The sequence below is a fragment of the Emydura macquarii genome, unplaced genomic scaffold (genome assembly GCF_026122565.2).
Source record: "Emydura macquarii macquarii isolate MOO-44397 ecotype Brisbane River unplaced genomic scaffold, CSIRO-AGI_Emac_v2 contig_320, whole genome shotgun sequence".
In the NCBI taxonomy this organism is placed as follows: domain Eukaryota; kingdom Metazoa; phylum Chordata; order Testudines; family Chelidae; genus Emydura; species Emydura macquarii.
The window spans coordinates 6054089-6079040 of NW_027130457.1; the positions used below are offsets into that span (position 1 = coordinate 6054089).

Sequence of the window (24952 nt, forward strand, 5' to 3'; positions counted from 1 at the left end):
TCGAGGTTGGTCCCTACAGCCTTACGGATACCCACGGTTTTAGGTTTCTCATACCCATCAAATGGGGCCTGGCGTCTTCGCTTTAGGGGTTGCATTCAGAGGAGCAGGGTGGGCCCGTTCACCTCTGCTGCACATGCAAACCTCCTTCAGAGAGGATTGCATCCTGCTCTCCGGAATGGAGGGTCTAACAAACCCTCACCAATTCTGTACCCTGCACTTCTCCACATGCCTTCACCAGCCAGTCAAGAGATGATGCATTGCACAGTCTGTAGGCCCAAGATCTCCTAATACCTCCCCCACCAAAAACAACACAGGCTGAACCCAAGCAGAAAAGGCCTCTGTCCCATTCAGATGTTGCTCTGCCTGCAGCCATAGGATAGGCTGATACCCAATACTGTTTTTTCACCTAACGCCGAGACCCAGGCGCTGCCTAGGCAGCTTGGAAGGGGTGTGAATGAACCCAGCCACTGCTGGTAGGTGAGGCACAGATCACAAACTAATTATTTCTACTCCTGCCAAATGTATCATTTAATAGCTATTACAAGCTTACCTTTTTTATAGTGAAGCATTAGATGAACGCAGGTGCCATCACTGTTGGCTCCTCCTGCAGTTGCACAGGGCCTGCCCTATGGAGGAGGGTCAAGGAAGGCACAAGGCCTGTCCCATCCTCTGCAGTCTGAATTTAACTGCTGCAACCCTCCCCTGACCTCACCAAACAATGGTTAGCAGCCAAGGCCCTTACAACTTGGTTGAGGGAAGGGGTGTGGTCATTTGCCATGGTAACAAGCCAGCTCTGTGAGGCACTCTTGCTCTACCAAGAAGCTAGCCTCACCCAGCAGCAGGCCTTTCTCCCAACTTTCTGGCCTTGCGGTTCGCTCGCTAGTGGCGCCTGTGAGTTGTGACCCTTACATCGCCCAGCGGAGGTTTCTCAAGTAAATAAATGCGCATCGGCACAGCGCACTCGGCTGCTGTGGGGCACGCTTGGCTCAGCCCTACCCCGCGCCCAGGTTGAGGAGCCGCCCGCGCCCCGACTCCGCAGCCCCAGCCACAGAGGCAATCGCCGCGGCCTCCCGCCTAGATCCACGGCACGTGGCAGCGGCCTTCAGGAAGTAGATTTATGACACAATCGTTGCCCTGGTGACGGCGGCTGGAGTGGAGGGGCGCGGCACTGCTGCTGCTGCTGCTGCCGGCAACGCGGGCGGGGGGCGAAACGCCTGGGCTGGTCCGCGCGCTTCCCCTCACAGCACCTGCCTCGCGCTCGCCTGCCCGCAGCGGTGGCAACGGCTCCAGGGCCCCACAGTGACGTCAGCCGCTGCCTGGCAGAGGGCGCCGCTGCGCGCGTGTGGACCCCGCCCTCCTGGGGCTCCGCGCTCTCGCCCCGCCCCCTCCCAGGCCGCCCGCAGCCGTCAGCGAGACATGGCGAGTGCGGGGTGCCCGCGGCAGCAGCAGGGCGTAGCGGCGGGAGGCGGCGGCGGCCGGGAGGTGCCCGGGGCTCGGAGCGCGGCGGCCGGGAGACCCCAGCAGCACCAGCACCCGCCGCCGCCGCCCGCAGCGGCCGGGGAGGAGGAGCCGGAGCCGGAGCCGGAGCAGGTGTCAAGCGAAGCCGCGTCCGCGCTGCTGGGGGAGACCGGGCTGGCGCTGGGCTGCTGCGTCGCGGCTGCTCTGAGCTGGGAGAGGCCGCTCCGCAGCCTGGGCGGCTTCGTCTGCGCCAACCTGCTGTTCTGGTGAGAGCCCGGCCGGGGGGCCCTGGGAGCGATGCCCCCCCCTGCTGCCCCCCCCCCCCAACCCCGGAGAGACCAGCCACGCCCCGCCCCGCCCGTGACCACAGACCCCGGTTCCCCCCGCCTCGGAAAGGACCTGATCCCCCGCTGTGGCCATAGACCCCCACAACCTTCTCCCCAGGAGCAGAGCCTGTGCCCATGCATGCACCCTGTTTCACTTTCTCTATGGGAGAGACTCATCTCTCTCTGAGGGGAGACACCCCCCATGCACCTCATCTCCTTTTATACTCCCCCCACCCAATGAGGAGAGTGCCCCCCTCCATCCTTCTCCCCAATACACCTTCTTCCCTCCCCTCCCCCTGGGGAGACCCACCCCACTCTGTTCCTCTTTACCTTGGGAGAGACCCCATTCCTTCCTTAATATCCTCATCCAAGGGAGAGATCCCTCAGCTCTTTATACCCTTCCTCTCCCACTTTCTATCCAGTGTCCAGAGCTGACCAGAGTACAGTGTTTCTTTCCTGCACTTGTTTTCATTAGTTTTGCATCATTTTTTGTCCTTTCCCTTCCCCCACCAACAAATCCGTGCTATGAGGTTAGACTCACCCAGGTACCAGATTTCATCCTCTGGGTTTGGGATACGGGGGACACACAGACTCCAGCCCATTTTGGGAAGGTGAGTGAAGCTCATGAGACCTCAAATGTGAAATGGGATCTGCACTGGTACAGTGGTCTACTGATGTGGAATTGGTAGCAATAGGAGTGATAGGCATAAAGTTAAGCCTGTGTGTGTTTTGCAGAATCAGTGACCTCATTTAAAAGCCCTTTGCAGGATAAGGGCTTACTGTATTTTGCGTCTTCTGTGTTTGACTCGGTCTTTACTAGTTAGATTTAGGTCAACTTTCTGAATAAACAAGATTTATAATTGAAATGGGCATATTTACATTGTGTTGCAAAACCTCCCCATACAACTCCTCCTCCCCCAAAAATTGTCCTAATTTAAGTAATTTCCTATAGGAATATTCCACACTTTTCTACTCATGTGTTTCAACTCTTCTTTGATCCATGGTTGTGCCAGTGTATAAAAATCTCCACCTCCATCACCAGATCTTATATGTATTCTTCTGTGTACATACAAACAACACTATGTGTACAATGAGTCTCTTAATACAAGTGAGAATAGGGGACTGAATTGTGTTTTCTCTCATGGGATTACCCCCTTTCCTCCTCAGTAAGGCACACAAGAGACAAAGCAAACAAACAAGTGGATTAACTGACAACTCCACTCTGTATGACCTTGGAAATATTCATTTTTTAAAGGGTATGTGGTCCAAATCATAAGGAAAGAACTTGAATATTTTCTTAAGCATGACACTACACAGGAAAATATTCTGTCATATCCAAAAATATAGGCCTGTGCTCTTTAATTAAAAGAAATGCACTGTCATTTGCTAATAGGTGTTGTAGTCATCCATGAAAATTGAAAGGAGAGAAATGTTCTAATGCCTAGGCTAGACTAAAGGGCTTTTTACTGGTTTGAGATAGGTGATACATAACTCAGTTGAAGTCCATCATAAACACTCCTAATTCATAACATATATTGCTATACTTGCTATAGCAGGTAGGTTTCTTGCAATAAGAAAATGATTATAGAGTTGTGCCATCATTTTCTAGGTATGTCTGATCCAGTCAGTTGCTCACAATCTCGAAGGGCCACAATGCCTTATGATTTTTTTTAACTAAGCGATGTAATAAAATGATAAAAGGTAGTATTGGTAATAGCACTAAAACTGGTTAGGTATGACATAATTATATTAATTACTGCATTTCAGGTAGAATTGGGTGCATTTATTTAGGGCACTACAGGTTTCCCCATTTGTCATTCAGTCTGAGCATAACTTTGAGTATAAGGAATAGTCAATAAGATAAGGCTGAGCTGAGCCTGTCCATTTGTAGCTGGGTGCAACCATCGTCACTTCTCTGCTTCTGTAATTAAAATTTTTTAAAGTTTTTTTTTTTTCTATTGTACTCATGTTTATTGTTGGTTTTGATGGTCTTATTGGCAACTCGTATTCTACTGCATGTCTACATTTAAGTGAAATGGTTCTGTCAGAATTTCTAGTTCACACTACATTCCGACTGTCAAAGAGATCCAGGACTAAGAAAACTCCTTTTCACTGCGGAGCTGTTCTTCTTGGGGCCTCCATCCATCTTATTGTGCAGGGGGACTTGAGAGGTGAGAGCAAACTAGGAAAGATTCAGGTGTATAGATGATAGCCAGAAGAACTATACAGTCAGTGGTTAAAGCAGGTTAGAACAGGTGAGGGATCTCTCACTGCATCAGCCAAAGAGGTGAGTGGGAAATCTGTAACCATACCAGCCCATATTTAGCTAGAGAGAAAGCTGTGAGGGAGCAGTCAGGGAGGGTAGTGGGAGCTCTCTGTTTAGTTCTAGCAGACATTGAGGAGAGGTACTACCTTCCCTCATCCTCCCAACCTCTGCATGTTGTCACACATTTTAAACTTGTGTGCATAGGCAGGGATGGAAGCTACTGCAGCTCAACTACCATTCTCTTGCCTAAGAGTATAATCTTCCCTCCCCTTCTTGACCATAATAACCCCCTGTGCAAAGTATGTTTCCTCTGACTTTGTGCAGACGAAAATATTTTTTGTACTTCCTATTTACATTATGACCTTCTTTTTGTAAACTCCTTGTAGTTTGACCCATTCTTATCTCTATTTTTTAAATCCGTTCTCAGTTTAAATATTTCTAATCAATCACCTTGAAATCTTCTCTAGTAAGACTTAGTTCAGCTACTTTTCTGATTGTGAAGACAGTGTAATGGATACTGAGAGCCACCCACCTCTAGTAGGCCATCCTGTACCTTGAAGCTTTAAAGTATAGCCAAGATTTCTTGTGGAGTTTTTCTTGACTTCTAGTTAAATGCTGTGTTGAAGGCCTTGATCCTGCAAACATTTGTGCATATTTTAGACCTTTCTAATGTGAAGCATCAATAAAGTTAAAAAAAAAAAAAAAATCTCATCACACACAATTTTGGTTGTATAAATACAAATTTTACAAAATCTAAGGTCACTAGAAAAGGTTCTTTGATTAAAAAAAATAAATAAAACTTCACAGGCATTGAAGCTTTATGCCTAGAACATGAGTAGAAAGAGAGAACTGATTTTTTTTAAAAAGACAAAATTGGCTCATCTGATTTAATTGTTTACTTATTGTACTTTACTCAGTTTGAACAGCATTAAAGAAATTAATATTATTAATCTGAAAGTATTTTAAAATGGAATGTTTTTATAGCAAGGATTTTAAAAATATTTTAAAAATATTTGTATTACAGTAGCACCTACAAGTCTCAGTCAAGAATCAAGTCCCATTTTGCTTCCCCAGAGAGTTTACAAACTAAATAGTCAAGACAAAAGAGTGGTAGAAAGGAAGTGTTATCCTGATTTTACAAGTAGGGAACTGAGATAGTGAGTAGAGAGACTTGCCCAAGATTACACTGGAAGTCTGTGGTGGCACTGGTTATTGAATCCAGATCTTCCAATTCCCAGTGGAGTATCTTAATCACAAGAACTTCCTTCTCAGGGCTGGTCTACACTGCTGTTGACAGGAGATATGCAAGCTATGTTATGTAGCTTGCGTATCTCCCACTGATGTACTTACATTGATGTAGTACGGCGCCTACATGGAGCTGCATCAGTGGGAGATGCCCTCCTGTCGATGCAGCCTTACTCCTTTCTGGTAGGTGGACTAATGGCATCAACCGGAAAGCCCATTTCTCATCGATTGAGCAGGTCTACACAACCCACTCAGTCGATCCTGCTGCATCGATTGCTGAGGAGCCCGCAGTATAGATATACCATGTCTGCTTCTATCACCCTGAAAACAGTGTGATGATACCCTTTATGCAAGAAGCTGATCAATGTCAATCTAGTATTTGATCTTAAATGTGATTGTTTAATAGTAGCATCAATACTTTTCATTTGTATTCTGTCCCTTTATCATGTCATCCTAACTTTTTTGCTGAGACTGAGGAGAATAGTTTACTTATGATACAACTCTTTTTGGGGATTATAGATATATCATATGTTTGTAGAAAAATAGTGGAAAAATTTCTATTCCAATGAATTCAGTAGAGTTGCATGGAATGCAAGTCAGTGAAGAATTGAGGATTTTCATATAATAACTGCTAAATTCCTTTTCTGGTAAGAATAATGCTGCATGACTCTTGGATTTCTTAAGTATTGTCTATTTCATTTAATATCTTCAAATCCTGTAGTACAGAGAATTTTATATAAAACTGAATTTCCATCCTAATATAATGGCACATTTATCTGAACAAGTTTGCATTGTTCCTCAGTGTAGGCAACATACACAATCTTTGCATAATCATCAAGATTTGATATTCTCACCCAAATATGTTACATCTATAATAAAAAGAGGTCCCAAAACCAAACCCATGAGGTAGTTCAGAAATAATTTGTGTCTTTTAGTGGGTTTAAGTCAGTATTGGACAGTGAGTCTTATTTTTGTTGTTCCTTTCCATCTCTGAATTTTCTTAAACCAAGTATTTTATAAAAAAACCAATGGGAGTTCTGTGGCACTTTAAAGACTAACAAATTTAATATTTGCAGACATAAGCTTTCGAGAGACTTCTGCTCTCTTCTTCAGATGCAGTAATACAGAAAATAGGTATCACAGAGGCAACTTATAGATATCCAAATGCATTGAGAACAATGGGGAGGTGGAGTCCGGTACTTAAGACCTAATGACAACCATTGAGTAGGAGGTGAGAATGGGTGAGCAAAGTAATTTACCTTCCTTAGTGAGAGAGCCACTCCGAGTCTCTGTTTAAACCCAGTTTGAATGTGTCAAGTTTGCAGATCATTTCTAACTCAGCAGTTTCTCTTTGAAGTCTGTTTTTGGAGAAGTCCAGCAACTTTCAGGTCAGAGACAGAATGCCCTGGGGAATTAAAGAGTTCTCCCACTGGTTTATGGATGTTGTTATTTTTTATGTCTGATTTGTGTCCATTTATCCTTGTGCGTAGTGACAGTCCAGTTTGGCCAATGTACATGGCAAAGGGGCATTGCTGGCACATGATGGCATATATAACATTAGTGGATATGCAGGTGAATGAGCCCCTTATGGTGTGATTGATGTGGTTAGGACCAGTGATGATGTAATTAGAAGCGATGTGTGGGCAAAGCTGACAACGGGGTTTGTTGCAGGGATAGGTTCCTGGGTAGGATTTTTTGTAGGGTGTATGGTTGCTGGTGAGTATTTGCTTCAGGTTGGGGGGCTGCTTTAGTATATTTTCCATTCATTATGTTTTGTTTCCATTTTTTATGCATGCATATACAATAGTGTAATTTACAAGGATAAATGGACTTATATTCTCACATTTAAAACTTGCTGCCATTTAGTCTAAAATTGTTTATGGCGCAGTTAGTTTAACCTCTGCAAATATGCATACTTTTGTTATATATTTTCATGGGGGAAAGAATGATTCTGTGTGTGTGCGTGTGCGCGCGCGTGTGTATATATGTGTGTGTATGTATATATATATATATATGTGTGTGTGTATGTATATATATATATATATATATAATAAATAAAAGTGTGTGTGTGTATGCATGTATGTGTGTATATATATACACTACATTGTTTGTATTTGTGTATGTATAAAATATATCAAATTGTTGCAATTATGGCTTATGTTATCTGGAGGCATAACAGATAAGGATTTATATAGTTTACAGTCTGCTGTGGGATAAAGTGAATTGCTTCAGTGTGACTTTGTGCACTACTCAGAGATGCGCAAGAGTCCATGAAAGTTATTGATAATAACACTGCATTAAGACTCTAATTGACATGAGGAAGCATATCTGCATTTACACAGCTTCTGTATTGGACAGGGTGGAGGATGAGTGAGCTGGCTAGACTTATCAACAAAACCTTATACAATCACTATCCACACACTGACATCTTTTTGTTTGTTGTTTTTTGTCCCTTAATGTTTATTTCTGTCATTATGTGAAGCCTCTTTGGTCATCTCCTGAAATAGCGCGGTGACACAAATATCAGAAAAAGAAGTAGCAACTCATCATCCATCCGAAGTGGCTGTATGCAGTGCATCAGCATGGAGACTTTGCTAAGGAATTTTTTCCACCTGATACCATGAAGTCCAACTTACTCCAGTACATGTCCCCTGCAGATTTCCCTCCCTTCTCCTGCAGAACATATGTTCTGCCGGAGAGGTGCTACAATTATACCTTTTGGCCACCAAAGGATGTTTTGGTGCCGAAACAGAGGTTAGCCAGCTCACAGGCTGGTTCAGCCAGCCGTGGACGGGGAGGGGGCATTGGCTGCATTCCTCACAGCACCCTGCCCACAGGGCCAGGTGAGGAGGCACAGGATATGGGGGGGATGGACAGAGCAGGACACACAGGGGTGCTGGGAGGGTCACGTAGACTGGGGTTCAGAAGGGCTAGTGGGGAGGACAGACTGGGGCAGGGAAACGAGCTAGTGGGGTGACAGCATTGAGCCAACGGTTGAATGGGAGTGAGCGTGCAGGGCCACATGCCCATTGGGGTAGGAGGGGTGCAGTGTAGATATGGGCACTGGGGAAAAAGGGGTGGCTGAGTGGGGGTACAGAGACACATGGGGACAGAGGCAGATGTGCCTGACTGAATGGAAGAGGCAGCCTCTGTCGCACCAGCCTCCGTCGCACTGGTGCGACGGAGGCTGGTCCTGGCAGGAGTCACCAAGATCGGAGACCTCCTGGACTATGACCGGGGGGACTGGGTGGATCCCCACGCGCTGGCTCGGCGCATGGGGCTCTCCACCCTTCGAACCCCCCGGCGCGTACTCCAGGAGGTGAGGGCAGGCTTGCCCCCCGCTGCTCACACCTACCTCGAGCGGGTCCTGGGAGAGGGTGTTCCCTGCCCGCCCCTCAGCCCCGGCCCTCCTGCACTCTCCATCGGGCCCCGGCCCCGCGAGCCCGCTCGGCCCCCCCCCCCCCCCCCATGCACCGAGCCGGCTGCATGATTTGCAGCCGGTCCCTTTCCGAACCGCGCCAAGGGACCACATTTACATGCTCGTGCTCCACACCCTTCACTTCCCCGCCCTCGCGTCCCGCCCCGACACCAAATGGCGGGACCTGTTGCCACCTCTGGAGGGCGGGGACCCCCGGTGGGCCAGCCTATATTCCACCTTGACCCCACAGCCCACCGGGGACATCAGTTGGTGGCTCCTGCACGGAGCCGTGAGCACGGGCGTGTTCTTGGCGCGGTTCACCCCCCGCCCCGACACCTGCCCCTTTTGTGGCACGAGGGAGATCCTGGCGCACGCGTACCTGGAGTGCGCCAGGCTGCAGCCCCTCTTCCGGCTCCTCCAGAACCTCCTGCTGAGGTTCTGGCTGCACTTTTCCCCGCACTTGTTTATTTACGCACACCCTATCCGTGGCCCCACGAAGTCGCGGGACCTCCTCATCAACCTCCTCCTGGCCCTGGCGAAAGTCACCATCTTCAATACCAGGGAGGGGAGGTTGGCTGGGGAGGCGTCCTGCAACTGTGGGGCCTATTTCCGTTCCCTTCTCCATTCACGTCTCCGGGCAGAGTTCTTCTGGGCGGCGTCCACCGGCTCCATTGATACCTTCCGGGAGCGGTGGACGCTGTCCAGGGTTCTCTGCTCAGTGTCCCCTTCCGGTTCCCTTCGTTTATACCTGTGACCCTCACGCCCTTTCCTGTTTTTACATTTGTTGTCCCACGAAATTAGTTGCTCTCTACGTCCGGTGGCTCCTCCCCTTGGGCTGGGGGTTTGAGCGGTGGGCGGGTTCACGCCAACCCACCCACCCTAGTTTGCAAATAGGTGGAAGAGGCAGGGGGTCAGCCAAGCATTTAAATGACTTCCGAGGGGTGCGGGAAATAAGTTTCTGTATTGTAGCTTAAATGAATTATTAGTCAAAGTCCTGTATTAATATGCCTAGTAAGGAATCTATTTATCAAACATTTCCTGAATTTTGTTGTTGTTGTGTGTATTGTTATCGACATACTGCTGACAGGTATTTTGAAATAAATTACCAAAATAACTGAAATTGGCATGATTACGTTGTGTTATTTTGACAAATAAGATATGCAGAAATTTGCAGAATTTTTAATCTTTTGGCACAGAATTCACCCAGGAGTACTAACTGTAAAAAAACACCTACAAAATGCTGAAAGAAATAGCATATTTGTTGATAAAGTATTTGATATGCCTTAAGATTTGTGATTAAAAGAAGATCGATTCTTCTCCTTATTTGAAATCCCTTCTACTTATAGTTGGCATTTATAGTGCTGACCATGCAAAGATTTCAAAGCAATTTACAAACGTTTTTTAGGTCTGAACTCTATTTACTAGGCTAGGTTTTCAAATGTGCGCACACAAATTGTAAGCTACCTCATAGGCAAGTCAAATACATGTAGGGATTTGCATGCCTGTTTGGAATGTGTACACACACTATATGCAGATCTGCTCTTTATTTTAATGTTACGAGGACAAAACTGAGCTACTTGACCTGGTGGCTGAAGCCCAAATTTTGAAAGAGGTGTGTGTGCTCTTGTATATGACGGACGTAGGCATGCCATCTCTTCCCCCTACAAAAGTGTACGTATGTAATCGAGGCAGTGAATTGTATGCCTCAGTCTGGTATGTGCAGAGTTGTTCATAGGCACACTAGAAAATTTGGTCCTCTTTGACTTCTCCATTGTCACCCAGAAAGTTTTTGTCAGAGCAGGATACAGAACCTGATGTCCGAAACCTCAGGATGTTCTCAAATCACAAAACCACCCTTTCTTTTCACCTTGCCTTCATTAGAATATTTTGTGCTTAAACATGATTTATATTACTTTAGCTAGCTGATGTGATGCTGACCACGAGTTTGCAGTTGCTGAACATGACTTGTTTTTGTCTACACCATCATGTCAGCTAACTTGACTTTAAAAAAATTGATTTCCTGATATAGATGAGGCTCATAAGAATAAAACCCTTCCTTGCACACATCTCTATACCAAGGAACCTCCATAATACTCCTGTGTGCAGGGGAGGTAGGTATATTTGGCTGCTAATGGACTCATCTTCACTCCTTGCACAAGAGAAGTAGTCTGTGTGCTGGCTCTGAATATGCTGGTATTTTGAGGCAGGCCAGAGAGGGGACATTGGATCCACATTTAGGCGTAGCTCCTCCAAAGGGTTCAGTGAAGGACAGTATCCTTTATTCCAGTCTATAGTTAAAAGTAATGGCAGTGGAGGAGCTGTACTAATACCCGGCTGCCTGATCTGGGTTGGAAGGGTTATGTTTCTCCCCTCTTCTCCTTGCCTGCTCAGTTACTTGTATATAGATGACTTAGATAGTTTTGTGTGAGAATAAGGTGTGAATTCCCTCTAAACGATAATCTAAACCAGTGGTTCTCAACCAGGGGTACTTGTACCCCTGGGGGTATGCAGAGGTCTTCCAGGGGGTACATCATCTCATATAGATATTTGCCTAGTTTTATAACAGGCTACATAAAAAGCACCAGCGAAGTCAGTACCAACTAAAAATTCTATCAGACAAAATGAGAAAGAAGCAATTTTTCAGTAATAGTGCACTGTGACACTTGTCTTTTATGTCTGATTTTGTAAGCAAGTAGTTTAAGTGAGGTAAAACAGGTACACAAGACAAATATGACCACTGAAAGGGGTACAGTAATCTGGAAAGGTTGAGAACCACTGATCTAAACCATTCCCCAATGCTGATATGTTACCATGTGTACTTATATTTCTTGTTACAGATAAATTAGACAGCCTATTTGTATAGATGTTCCTCCTAAAAGGTATAATACGTTTTACAGCCTCACCCAAGCTTGGAAGGACAGATCTAAGATGTCTCTCCATAAGAGAATTAATTATTTTTTCTATTTTCAGGCTATATGTTAATCTGATGAACAATCTGAGATGGAAAAGATGTGGATCTTTCCATTGTTAAACCGGTTTTCCATAAGATGAGAGAACTAGGAGAACACACTTTATGGTATGGGGTCATGCTCATGAAAGCCAAGGAATCAATATAATAGAATGGATAAGGAGGTAGCTTAATGATTGAGATATGAGTACAGATATCCCTATGGATTCCATTATATGGTAGATGCAAAGGATTTGTAATAGTAAGGTAGGTTTCACATTCCTTTCATACTGCTTTTGTAAGTACTTGGTCTCCTGAAATCACTAGAGCAGGAAAAAATCCTGAAATTAGCAGGTTTGAGCAGCAGCATGATTCCATCCTGCTAAGCTTTATCATTAGCAGTATTGCATGTCTCTCTCCTTCCTAGTTTGATAAAGTCTCCATTTTCAGGATTGCTGCTTTTTTTTAAAATCAGCTTGTGTTCTTCATTGATGTTGCCGTTGTTTTACTAGGACCATCTAAAATACCGTAACTTGTTGCATGCTTTGTGGCAAAATGACCTGTGGTCCTAAATAGAGAGCCTTCCATTTTTATTCCCTACAAGACTGAAATTCCAGAAAGCGTACTCTTGCAGTGGTGGTGCTGGAACAATTTTTATAGTGGGGTTGCTGAAGGCAGAAACTAAGTCTTTGGGTTGTTGTTGTTGTTACTACTTCAAGCCAGGGGGTGCAGTAGGACCTCTAGTTCCAGCACCTGTGTATTCTTGAGGAAAATTAATGCAAGTGAACACAGGTTGGAGCTCTGAGCTGAATGCAAGACTACCTGCTTTGGTTCATTCTGAGCTTTTTAGATCAAGACTCTTCTTTTTCAGTCTGGATTTTTTAAAACTGTGAAGGTTTCAGGAATAGAAGGGTATGTCTGAATGCAAAAACCAAGTTTAATTTAGTTAGCAAAAATTTATAAACACCATTGTCACAGCAGCGTCTTAGAAACAGCTCATGTGATTTTGGATGAAAGACTGGTTTAGAACTAAAATCAGCATTGTTTAAAAGCCAGACTTACTTTTTTTTAAAAAAGACAATTTCCTAGACTTTTTTCTACCAATAATAACAGAACAGGATCAATCTCCAGAAAAATTCAAGATATGGGTAACAGATTTGGAATTGCCTGTGTACCATGATGTTTTCTGCTGCCATTGAGGAAAACAGCATTAGTGAGCAACCTAGGGATCAAATCCAGGAAGAAAACTGCATCTGCATCTGGTGGAAATCCCAGAGAAAGTGGAACAGAAGATTCGTAGAGCTTTTTAAAATTTTCTTTCCAAATACTGTAATTCTCAACTACTGAGTCCTATGTCTAAATCAATTCTCTTGAAGAAAACCTCTTTCTCCTGTCTTTTACCATCTAAGTAATATGAGCCCATTCAGATAATGGACAGGATTTTGAAAACTGTGAAGAATGGCAGAGGTATACAGTATGTAACATCTTAGAGACTGCAGGATAAGAGTTTAGCTAGATTTAATGTTGGCTTTACAAACATGAAAAAGGAGATTTAAGGCTGGAGTGCTGCTACTATATAAGAAATTAGATTAATGTTTTTTCTGTACTGTGCCAGAAATACAGCTCTAATAGGGGCATCTGGGCATGTTTTTAGAACTGTAAAAAAAGCCAGGTTCTGCTCTCTTACAGCTTGTGTAAATCCAGAGTAATTTTGGCTTTCATGGATGTATGCTGTACTTACAGTGGTGTGATGGTAGAATTTGTGAAATGCCTTCATTTTCAACACTGAGTTAAGTGTGGTATTTGATTTGACCCTGATATACCCCTTATTTTATTAACAGACATTGTTGTGATAAATCTGGGCTCTGCAACCCAATAATTTATAGATGGTGACATCAGGAGCTGGTGCTGCAACTCCCTAGGAAGTTTTTTTATGTACATTTGGCAGGGGAGGAGGAGTTCTAGAATGGAGACGTGCTGTGGTCGAGAATAAATAGTTTTACTTCAGCTGAAAGTTTATTGGAGTCAAAGAAACTTGTGATTTGTCTTTGACGTGGTTGAAATTAACCCTTTGGTTCAGAGTGAGGTTTTTATAAGAAGAATTGGTAATCTGTATCTATGATCCCCATATTTTCCCAAACAAGTGACTAGAGGCCTGAAGACCTAGAGGACAGTGGAAGCCCCCATTTCCAGAAGCACATACATGCTTTTGTAAATTTTGGACTATGAGAAGATAAATTTGTCTTATGTAAATAAGATTAAAACAAAGTTTTTATATAATTTTTTCCTATTTAATGTATGTTTTTTGTTACTTTTATTTAAAAACTGGACTATATAAAAATATACCTATTTTGTTATCCTGTTGCTTGTAAATAAAGGCGATAAAAGGGCATAAGTAAGAACTTGTTCATCCATATGTTATGGATAGATCCATTGCTTGTGGGAAATGTCTAACAATAAAATTAAATATCATGGAGCCAGGTCCTCAAGGAATCCATTTTGAAGTGCTCGGAGAAGAGGAAGGTGATCAAGAACAGTCAGTATGGATTCACCAAGGGCAAGTCATGCCTGACCAACCTGATTGCCTTCTACGATGAGATGACTGGTTCTTTGGATGTGGGGAAAGTGGTGGATGTGATATACTTTGACTTCAGCAAAGCTTTTGATATGGTCTCCCACAGTATTCTTGCCAGCAAGTTAAAGTAGTATGGCTTGGATGAATGGACTATATGATGGATGGAAAGCTGGCTAGATCATCAGCTCAGTAGGTAGTGATCGATGGCTTGAAGTCTAGTTGGCAGCCGGTACCAAGCGGAGTGCCCCAGGAGTTGGTCCTGGGGCTAGTTTTGTTCAACATCCTCATTAATTCTCTGAATGATGGGGTGGATTGCACCCTCAGCAAGTTTGCTGATGACATTAAACTGCGGGGAGTGGTAGATATGCTGGAGAGTAGGGATAGGATACAGAGTGACCAAGACGAATTGGGCCAAAAAAAATCGATGAGATTCAACAAGGACAAGTGCAGAGTCATGCACTTAAGGTGGAAGAATCCCATGCATAGCTACAGACTGGGGACTGACTGGCGAGGCAGCAGATGTGCAGAAAAGGACCTGGGGGTTAGTGGACAAGAAACTGGTTATGAATTAACAAGGTGCCCTTGTTGCCAAGAAGTCTAATGGTATATTAGGCTGCTATAGTAGAAGCATTGCCAGCAGATCCGGGAAGGTGATTATTCCCCTCCATTTGGCACTGGTGAGGCCACATCTGGAGCATTGTCCAGATTTGGTCCCCCCCACCACAGAAAGGATGTGGACAAATTGGAGAGAGTCCAGTGGAGGGGAACGAAAATCATTGGGGGCTGAAGCACATGACTTATAAGGAAAGGCTGAGGGAACTGGTCTTATTTAGTTGGCAGAAGAGAGGAGTGAGGGGGGATTTGATAGCAGCTTTTAACCATCTGAATGGGAGGTTCCAAAGAGGATAGAGCTACGTTGTTCTCAGTGATGGCAGATGACAGAACAAGGAGCAATGGTCTCAAGTTACAGTGGTTGGATATTAGGAAAAAAAATTCACTGAGAGTGATGAACCACTGGAATGGATTACCTAGAAACAGGGTGGATTGATTTACACCAAGGCAATTTAAATCATGATTTAAATCACCAAGAGAAAATTATTGATTTAAATCAAGTTTCTCACTGCTACTACTTCACATATTTCTTAAACAAGAATGCAAATCTGATCCCTAAAACATGTTAATTTAAAACTCAGTACAGCACTTTACAACATCTAGGAGGGTATACTTTGTCTAATTTTTTAGATAACTTGATTTTTATTAATTTAGGATAATACATAATTCTAATTACTTATGTCAAGCTGCAGATGCAGCAGCAGTACATTAGGAATGATAAGAACTAAATCTCACACACAAATACAATAGCACTTATATTTTATTAAACTAAATCATATATGTTACATAAATGTTTCACATTTAGAATTACAGCAGTCTCCTGAGTTGCTGGCTGACAGCTGTCCTTTAAACTTTTTTTTTTATTATTTTTATTTTCTCTATTTCAAGGTGCCTGGCTAATGATTTCTACCAATTCAGGGGAGTGACTTTGTTCAAAACATCATCAGTAAACATGTACTGTTTAAATGGTTCCACTCCAGCCCTGAAATTTATTATGACTGGCATAACTGAGGAGTGATTTTGAGATGCCCATGCCATGGCAGCATCATCTTCTTCTGAAGTTAGGCATCTATCTTTATATCCGGGGTTGAGAATGTTTGCAAGAAAATGAGGTGGAGTTAGTGCTTGATCCATTTGCGTCTTTATTGCCTGCAGTTTAACTTTCTGGTGAGGTATTTCATTCTTCAATGTCTCTTGAAGTGCCTTCCAAATTTTGACAGCATCAGCAATGCAGCAACAATTTCTCTGAAGTTTGTTTAAGGCTATGGATATAGGCTTCAGTATACTGAGCATATCCTCTACATTCCTCTTTAATCCAATCTTAAATACTTTGGATGAGATACTTCCATCTATTTTATCACGGTTTTCTTCACAAAGTTTATGAGAATAGGCCAGTTGTTAATACACTGTTCAAAAAAATCAGCCACAGAATTCCATCGAACATCTTGAGGGACAATTAGTTTGGATTCTCCTGCTCTCTTCAGTGAAGCTGAAGTGAAATGGTTGTTATGAATGTCTTTTGCACCTTCAGCAACATTTTCTTTTATTCCTGTAGAAGACGTACTTAAGTCTTTGGCTAAAAGATTCATTAAATGGGCATTGCAGCCATATGTTATTAAGAAGCATCCTTCCGTTTCTTCTTCTAAGTATTTACTCATCTTTCCCACATTTGCAGCATTGTCTGTGACAAAACTGCGCACGTGACAGTTGAATTTTTGTTCAGTTTGTTACAGCTTTCACTGCCACTTCTTTTAAATATTCTGTTGTGTGGGCATTTCCCGATCTATCTATTGTTTCTGAAAGATATAGAATCATAGAATATTAGAGTTGGAAGGGACCTCAGGAGGTCATCTAGTCCAACCCCCTGCTCAAAGCAGGACTAACCTCAACTATATCATCCCAACCAGGGCTTTGTCAAGCCTCAGCTTAAAAACCTCTAAGGATGGAGATTCCACCACCTCCCTAGGTAACCCATTCCAGTGCTTCACCACCCTCCTAGTAAAAAACTTTTTCCTAATGTCCAACCTAGACCTCCCGCCCTGCAACTTGAGACCGTTGCTCCTTGTTCTGTCATCTGCCACCACCGAGAACAGCCTAGCCCCATCCTCCCTGGAACCCCCTTTCAGGTAGTTAAAGGCTGCTATCAAATCCACCCTCACTCTTCTCTTTTGCAGACTAAACAAGCGCAGTTCCCTCAGCCTCTCCTCATAAGTCCTGTGCTCCAGCCCCCTAATCATTTTGGTTGCCCTCTGCTGCACTCTCTCTATCTTGTCCACATCCTTTTTGTAGTGGGGGGCCCAAAACTGGACACAATATTCTAAATGCGGCCTCACCAATGCCGACTAGAGGGGAATAATCACTTCCCGCGACCTGCTGGCAATGCCCCTCCTAATGCAGCCCAATATGCCATTAGCCTTCTTGACAACCAGGGCACACTGCTGACTCATATCCAGCTTTTTATCCACCGTTACCCCCAGGTCCTTTTCTGCAGAGCTGCTGCCCAGCTCGTCGGTCCCCAGTCTATAGCTGTGCATGGGATTCTTCCTTCCTAAGTGGAGGACTCTGCACTTGTCCTTGTTGAACCTCATTAGATTTCTTTTGGCCCAATCCTCCAGTTTGTTTAGGTCACTCTGTATCCTATCCCTACCCTCCAGGGTATCTACCACTCCCCCCAGCTTAGTGTCGTACGCAAACTTGCTGAGGGTGCAATCTACCCCATCCTCCAGATCATTAATAAAGATGTTGAACAAAACCGGCCCCAGGACCGACCCCTGGGGAACTCCGCTTGTGACCGGTTGCCAGCTAGACATGGAGCCATTGATCACTACTCGTTGAGCCCTATGCTCTAGCCAGTTCTCTATCCATTTTATAGTCCATTCATCCAACCCATACTTCTTTAACTTGCTGATAAGAATACTGTGTGAGACAGTATCAAAAGCTTTGCTAAAGTCAAGGTATATCACATCCACCGCCTTCCCTACATCCACAGAGCCAGTCACCTCATCATAGAAAGCAATCAGGTTGGTCAGGCATGACTTTCCCTTAGTGAATCCGTGTTGACTGTTCCTGATCACCTTCCTCTCCTCCAAGTGCCTTAAAATGGATTCCTTAAGGACCTGCTCCATGATCTTTCCAGGGATTGAGGTGAGGCTGACCGGTCTGTAGTTCCCTGGATCCTCTTTCCTCCCTTTCTTGAAGATGGGCACTATATTTGCTTTTTTCCAGTCCTCAGGGACCTCCCCCGGTTGCCACGAGCTTTCAAAGATAATAGCCAATGGCTCTGAAATCACCTCAGCCAACTCCCTCAGCACCCTCGGGTGCATTGCATCCGGCCCCATGGACTTGTGAATGTCCAATCCTTCTAAATAGTCTTGGACCCGTTCCTTCAGCACTGAGGGATGTTCGCCTCCTTCCCATTCTGTGCCACCCAGTGCAGCAGTCTGAGAGCTGATCTTGTCTGTGAAGACAGAGGCAAAAAAGGCATTGAGTACCTCAGCTTTCTCCACATCCTCCATCACTAGGTCACCTCCCTCATTCTCTAAGGGGCCCACACTTTCTCTAATCTTCCTCTTGTTGGCAACATGCCTGTAGAAACCCTTCTTGTTCCCCTTCACGTCCCTTGCTAGCTGCAACTCCAATTGTGCTTTGGCCTTCCTGATTTCATTCCTGCACGTTCGAGCAGTGTTTATATAATCCTCCCTAGTCATCTGACCAAGCTTCCACTTTTTGTAAGCTTCTTTTTTGCGTTTAAGTTCGCCAAGGACATCTTTGTTAAGCCAAGCTGGATGCCTACCATATTTGCTATTCTTTCTGCACATCGGGATGGTTTGCTCTTGTGCCCTCAATAAGGTCTCTTTAAAATACAGCCAGCTCTCTTGGGTTCCTTTCCCCCTCATATTAGCCTCCCAGGAAATCCTGCCCATCAGTTCCCTGAGGGAGTCAAAGTCCGCTTTTCTGAAGTCCATGGTCCGTATCCTGCTGCTCTCCTTTCTTCCTTTTGTCAGGATCCTGAACTCGACCATCTCATGGTCACTGCTGCCCAGGTTGCCACCCACTTGTACTTCCCCTACCAAATCTTCCCTGTTTGTGAGCAGCAGGTCAAGAAAAGCACAGCCCCTAGTTGGTTGCTCCAGCACTTGCACCAGGAAATTGTCTGCAACACTCTCCAAAAACTTCCTGGATTGTTTGTGCTCTGCTGTATTGCTCTTCCAGCAGATGTCAGGGTGATTGAAGTCTCCCATGAGAATCAGGCCCTGTGAACTGGAAACTTTCCCTAGCTGAGTAAAGAAAGCCTCATCTGCCTCATCCTTTTGGTCTGGTGGTCTGTAACAGAGACCCACCAGGACATCACTCTTATTGTTCTTGCTTCTAAGCTTAACCCAGAGACACTCAACTGACTTATCTCCAGTTTCATACTGGAGCTCAGAGCAGTCATAGTCCTCTATTACATACAGTGCAACTCCTCCCCCCTTTCGCCCCTGCCTGTCCTTCCTGAACAGTTTATACCCATCCATGACAGCGCTCCAATCATGAGAGTTATTCCACCAAGTCTCAGTTATTCCAATCATGTCGTAGTTTCTTGACTGTGCCAGGACTTCCAGTTCTTCCTGCTTGTTTCCCAGGCTTCTTGCATTTGTGTACAGGCACTTGAGATAAGTAGCCGAGTGGCCTACTTTCACAGTATGAATCGAGAGGCCTCCCCTGCTGCACCCTCCTCCTTCTGCTTCCTTGCGGTGTCCCTCTTCCCCACTAACCTTCGGGCTTAGGTCCCCGTCCCCCGTCGAAACTAGTTTAAAGCCCTCCTCACTAGGTTAGCCAGCCTGTCTGCGAAGATACTCTTCCCTGTCTTCGTTAGATGAATCCCGTCCCTTCCTAGTAATCCTTCTTCCTGGAACAGCATTCCATGATCGAAGAATCCAAAGCCCTCCCTTCGACACCACCTGCGTAACCACGCATTTACTTCCCCAATGCGACTGTCCCTCCCTGGGCCTTTTCCCTGAACAGGGAGGATGGACGAGAACACCACTTGTGCTTCAAACTCCTTAATCTCTTTTCCCAGAGCCACATAGTCCGCAGTGATCTGCTCAAGATCATTCTTGGCAGTGTCATTGGTGCCCACATGGAGGAGCAGGAAGGGGTAGCGGTCTGAGGACTTGATAAGTTTTGGCAGTCTCTCCGTCACATCCCTAATCCTAGCTCCAGGCAAGCAGCACACTTCTCTAGTTTCCCGGTCCGGACGGCAGATGGATGACTCCGTCCCCCTTAGGAGGGAGTCCCCGACCACCATCACCCTTCTCTTCCTCTTTGGAATGGTGGTCGTGGAACCCCCATCCCTAGGAGAATGCATCTCTTGCCTTCTGATCAAACGGGTCTCCTGATGATCCATTCCCTCCGAAGGGTCCTCCAAATCATTCTCCGCCGTAGTACTTGTGCAGAGAGGATGAAAACGATTCCTTACTTCTATCTGCATGGTGGGCACATGGGTTCTCTTTCTTCGGGAGGTCACATGCTGCCAATTTTCTTCCCCGTTCTTCATTGTCGCCTGCCCGGCCTTCTCTGAATCTTCCTTACGCTCTGCCTGTGCCTGATGGAGAAAGACATTGTTTTCTGTAATGCACCGCAGGGTTGACATTTGGGTCTCTAGTCCTTTAACCTTCTCTTCCAATAAGAAAACCAGCCTGCACTTGGTACAGATGAAGTCATTTCTATCCTGTGGGAGGAAGACAAACATAGCACACCCAGTGCAGGTGACAACAACGGATCGCTCCATCTCCATATCTCTGCTCTGAGAGCCTCCTCAGATGCTCAATTTCCTGCTCAGCGACGTCTGTAAGGCAAAAACCTGCAGTGGGCTCTCTCCGCAGCCGAACTCCCAGGCAAACTCCCTCCTTCTCCTTCTGTTAGCCGCCCCTCTGTTCGCTGCTCAGTCTTCTGTTGTTACACAGGCACACATTACTGGATCATCATGTACATTGCTCCACCCATCAAGGCTTAAACTGGCTAGTTTCCCCTCAGTATTTCTTGCACACTGTTCAAGTTCCTTCTCATACACTGTATCTAGGAACCTTCCACCAGTGTCTACCTGGTCGTAAGGACTCAACCATGTCAATTAAGTGTTAACAATGCAAAAAGGAGAATGTGTGGCATAAATAAACGGAGCAATCTTCATCTATGGTGTCCTGTTGGTATTTGCTGGTCCTTACTACAAGCCAATCCCATGGTGGAGGTTTTACTGAATGACTGAAATCTTTTGCTTGCTGATACTTTGTAGTCTGAAATACCTTTAGTTGCAGCACTGCTGCTAAAAGTACCAACAGATGACTCTGAAGTTGTTGCAGATAGACAGTCACAGACAGTCTCTTATGCTTAAATGGAATCCTGAAACCAAATTCAAAAATGATTCTAGATTTCTCTTACTGCATCTTTCTGTACCGTATACTTGGGTGATAGATTCTAAACCTAGTTAACTAATTAAACAAGCCATAAGGATTAGATAAGCTAAACTTCTTTTCTAGCAACGTCCAACATAGCAAATAGCTTGGGAATTTACTCGTTAAATCACACGTATACTAAAAGGCATAAAGAGCGTTTTGAAGAATGATTCATTGCAAAGTGAATTATTTAAGTTACTAACCAGTTGGTCCACATTGTTCTTCATCCACATCATTTTCTCCCAATAAGCAGTTTTCATTATGATGTTTCATTCTTGCAGCTAGGCCCTGCATCTCCTTGCACTGCTTACACTTGATGTGTTTTCCTTTTTTACCCAGGCAAGGAATTTCTTCAAAATATTCCCAGATAGGGTCTCTCTTACGCCCAGAAGCCATGACAGTTTTTCTGTGGCAAAAGTGTGGGGGAATATAGGAAGCTGTGTGTGTACTGAATGTCTTCCCCATTTCTTTCCAGTCCACTCCACTGTTCCTTTCTACTCTACCTCTGTCCTTTGTCTCTCTGTCCTTAAGACAGTATCTTAACTTACTCCTCTGCCTTGCTTGGCCCACCTCTATCACCACATAAGCACAGAACAACAATCCTATCCAGCCTGTGTTTCTTTGCATATGTGACTTTAGTCTGCTGAGGAACAGAAACTGAAAGCCCAAGAAGCAAGAACTGGTAGTTAAGCTGGACTGACTAGAGCCATTAATTCATTTTTATGAGACTGTAAGTATAGGTTTAGCATGTTTGTGATAAGATTTAATTGTAACTGTTATTTTTTAAACGAGAGAAATTTAGTGTTTTATTGATATTAAAAAAATTTAAAAAATCCGATTTAAATTAAAAAAAAAAGTCCGATTTAAAAAAAAAATTGATTTTTATCTACTCTGCCTACAAAGGTGGAATTTCCATTCTTAGTGGTTTTTAAGGCCCGTCTTGACAAAGCCCTGGCTGGGATGATTTTGTTGGGGTTGGTCCTGCTTTTAGCAGGGGGTTGGACTAGATGACCTCTTGAGGTCCCTTCCAACCTTAATCTTCCATGATTCTATGAATAAATCCTGACTGTTTTTGTTTACGCCATTCAAGCTGTATAAAAGGAAGTATCTTGGGGTGTTATTGCTCATACACCTATTGCACCACATGTACAATAGTTTAGGGCTACAGTGACCAGACTTTTGACACATGGGTATTTGATTACCACACTCTTGATATAAGTCTTTATCCCCAGTGAAAGTGCTGAACCTATTTCCTCTACAGTAAGAAAAATAATGTCCAGATTTTTCATTTGTCTTGCATTTATGCCATAGAATTGAAGAAATCTTAATCCTAATCTTTTGAACAGTTGCTGCATCTTGGAGTTCCAGAACAATTATATGTCTTTAGTAAAGACAGAATAAAATTGTTATACTGTGATTCTGCCACTTTTAGAGTGGAATGTGTGCTATTTCCCTTTCTACCCTCCCTCTCCTTTCTGTAACATTGATCCAGTCTTCAGTCCTTTGCTGCTGTCCTATGAACAGTTCATTGGTGACTGGTGTTTCTGTTCGATAATGCATTTTTAAATAAAAATCTTAAATTTTGGGTTTTTTTTAGTGTGTCATAATTATTTATAGAAAACTGCAGGGAGGATGACGTGTCACTTGTGAAAACTGGATCAGAACTGAAGGTGGTAGTTCTCTGCATGAGCTAGGGACTTGGGTTTTTCTTCAAAATTACTGAACAAAAATGTGATCAGTGCTGTGATTGTGCACACACATGACTATTTGTGTACATTGTACAATCTGTACATTATATAGTAGCTAAATGTACCCATGCACTCATAGTCACTGCAGGTTCATTTTATGTGTATAACATTGTAAATCAGACCTTATGTATTATACATTTTTGGACAGGGGTTGATATGATGATCTTCTTGGATGTATTTGGTTTCTCTCTTGTGACATGTTTATTAAACGAAGTAGTACTTTAATAGGTGTGAATGTTTTTTGTGAATAATGCTTGTTAGTTCATTCTAAGATTTTATTTTAACAGCATGCAAGAGTGTCTCCTTTAACCAAAAAAACATTATATATTTTTGACACCTGGCCAATAAGAAATCATCTTTGTTGAAGTTCCTACAGATGAAGTCTGAAAGTTAATACCACAAGGGATTAGCACCCATGCTTAAAAACTGTAGATCATAAAAACAGTCACTCTAAAATTACCTTTTTTTTTTTTTTTTTGGTGTTTGTTTCACTTAACCACTTATTGCATAAACTTAGACACCCTTTGGCTTCCTTTTAAATTCTTGTACTGCAGTTCTTTGACATGCTTCTAGATTATCCTCACCTTCAACCAAAATGTCACATGAAACATTTTTCCTATTGTAGTCTGAGTATCAAAAAGTAAACACCAGAGTCCAGATATCTATAGAATACACATCACTTAATTTAAGAGTATTAATGATAAAAATGGCAGTATTGCAATTACTAATTCTTAAATCACCATTAAACCATGTATGGTATTATGTTAAATAATGTTATGCTATGCAAAGTATGCTGTTTCTTAAAAGTTTGGACTTCTGTTCAAACTTATTTGTTAATGTTTGTTAATACAAATGCATTTTAGTAGCTATTAAAGCTCCTTGAGTCACAGGAATGAAGACCAAAGTTCTCTATTCACAGAAATGGTGCAACATAGCTAATGGCAGTGCAAGCTTTCACATGTTGCCCTGGGAATGTGCTTCTTCAATATCTTTCAGAGACCACATCTAATACCTTGTCTATGAAATGATCTCTTGCTTACAATGGGTGTCAGAACTGGGTGTAGCCAAATTGATGTTAAACATTGAACTGTGTTTAGCACCAGTTCAGCTACACTCATTTCTTTTGTCTTGTCAATAATGGAGCATTTTCAAAGTGTGGACAAGGCTTAGAGGTGAGTCCCCATTCTATTTAAGCACTTGAGCTTTCTGATGATATTGCCAGTCTCTAACCAATTTATGCTGTGGCCTATATGATTGAGAGATTATTTCATGGAAGGTCATTCTTGATAGTACACTATATTTTTTCTTTTGTGTTCATGCATTATGCCTGTACCTAAAACAGCAATTGCATATATCAAAATTCATATTAGGGAAATATTTAATGTATAGTTAGCTTTTCTTAATAACATTTAACTATGGGAAACAGGGAAAAGCTAACATTGTTTCAGCAGCTAGCATTCTGTAGTGTACCACAAAAAAAGCTCAGCAGACCACACTTGAGAAAATCTAAACAGTAGATTTAAGATGGGAAGGAGGTGAACATCCCACAGTGCTAAAGGAACAGGTCCAAGACTATTTAGAAAGATTGGACATATACAAGTCCATGGGGCCGGATGCAATGCTCCCGAGGGTGCTGAGGGAGTTGGCTGATGTGATTTCAGAACCATTGGCTATTATCTTTGAAAGCTTGTGGCAATTGGGGGAGGTCCCTGAGGACTGGAAAAAAGCAAATATAGTGCCCATCTTCAAGAAAGGGAGGAAAGAGGATCCGGGGAACTACAGACCGGTCAGCCTCACCTCAATCCCTGGAAAAATCATGGAGTAGGTCCTCAAGGAGTCCATTTTAAGGCACTTGGAAGAGAGGAAGGTGATCAGGAACAGTCAACACGGATTCACCAAGGGAAAGTCATGCCTGACCAACCTGAT

The 24952-nt window shown here is 43.7% G+C and overlaps 1 protein-coding gene across 2 annotated transcripts in view; it reads left to right on the plus strand.

Annotated features, from left to right (window-relative positions):
• The first annotated feature begins 1304 nt into the window (after positions 1-1304).
• The window catches only part of LOC137167619 (reticulophagy regulator 1-like), a 58526-nt gene continuing 34878 nt past the window's right edge, over positions 1305-24952 (plus strand). For both annotated transcript variants that reach the window (XM_067569838.1, XM_067569830.1), the window contains exon 1: positions 1305-1724. In XM_067569838.1, the coding sequence (XP_067425939.1) occupies positions 1417-1724 (308 nt within the window). In that variant the 5' untranslated portion in view covers positions 1305-1416. The remainder of the gene's footprint in view (positions 1725-24952) is intronic.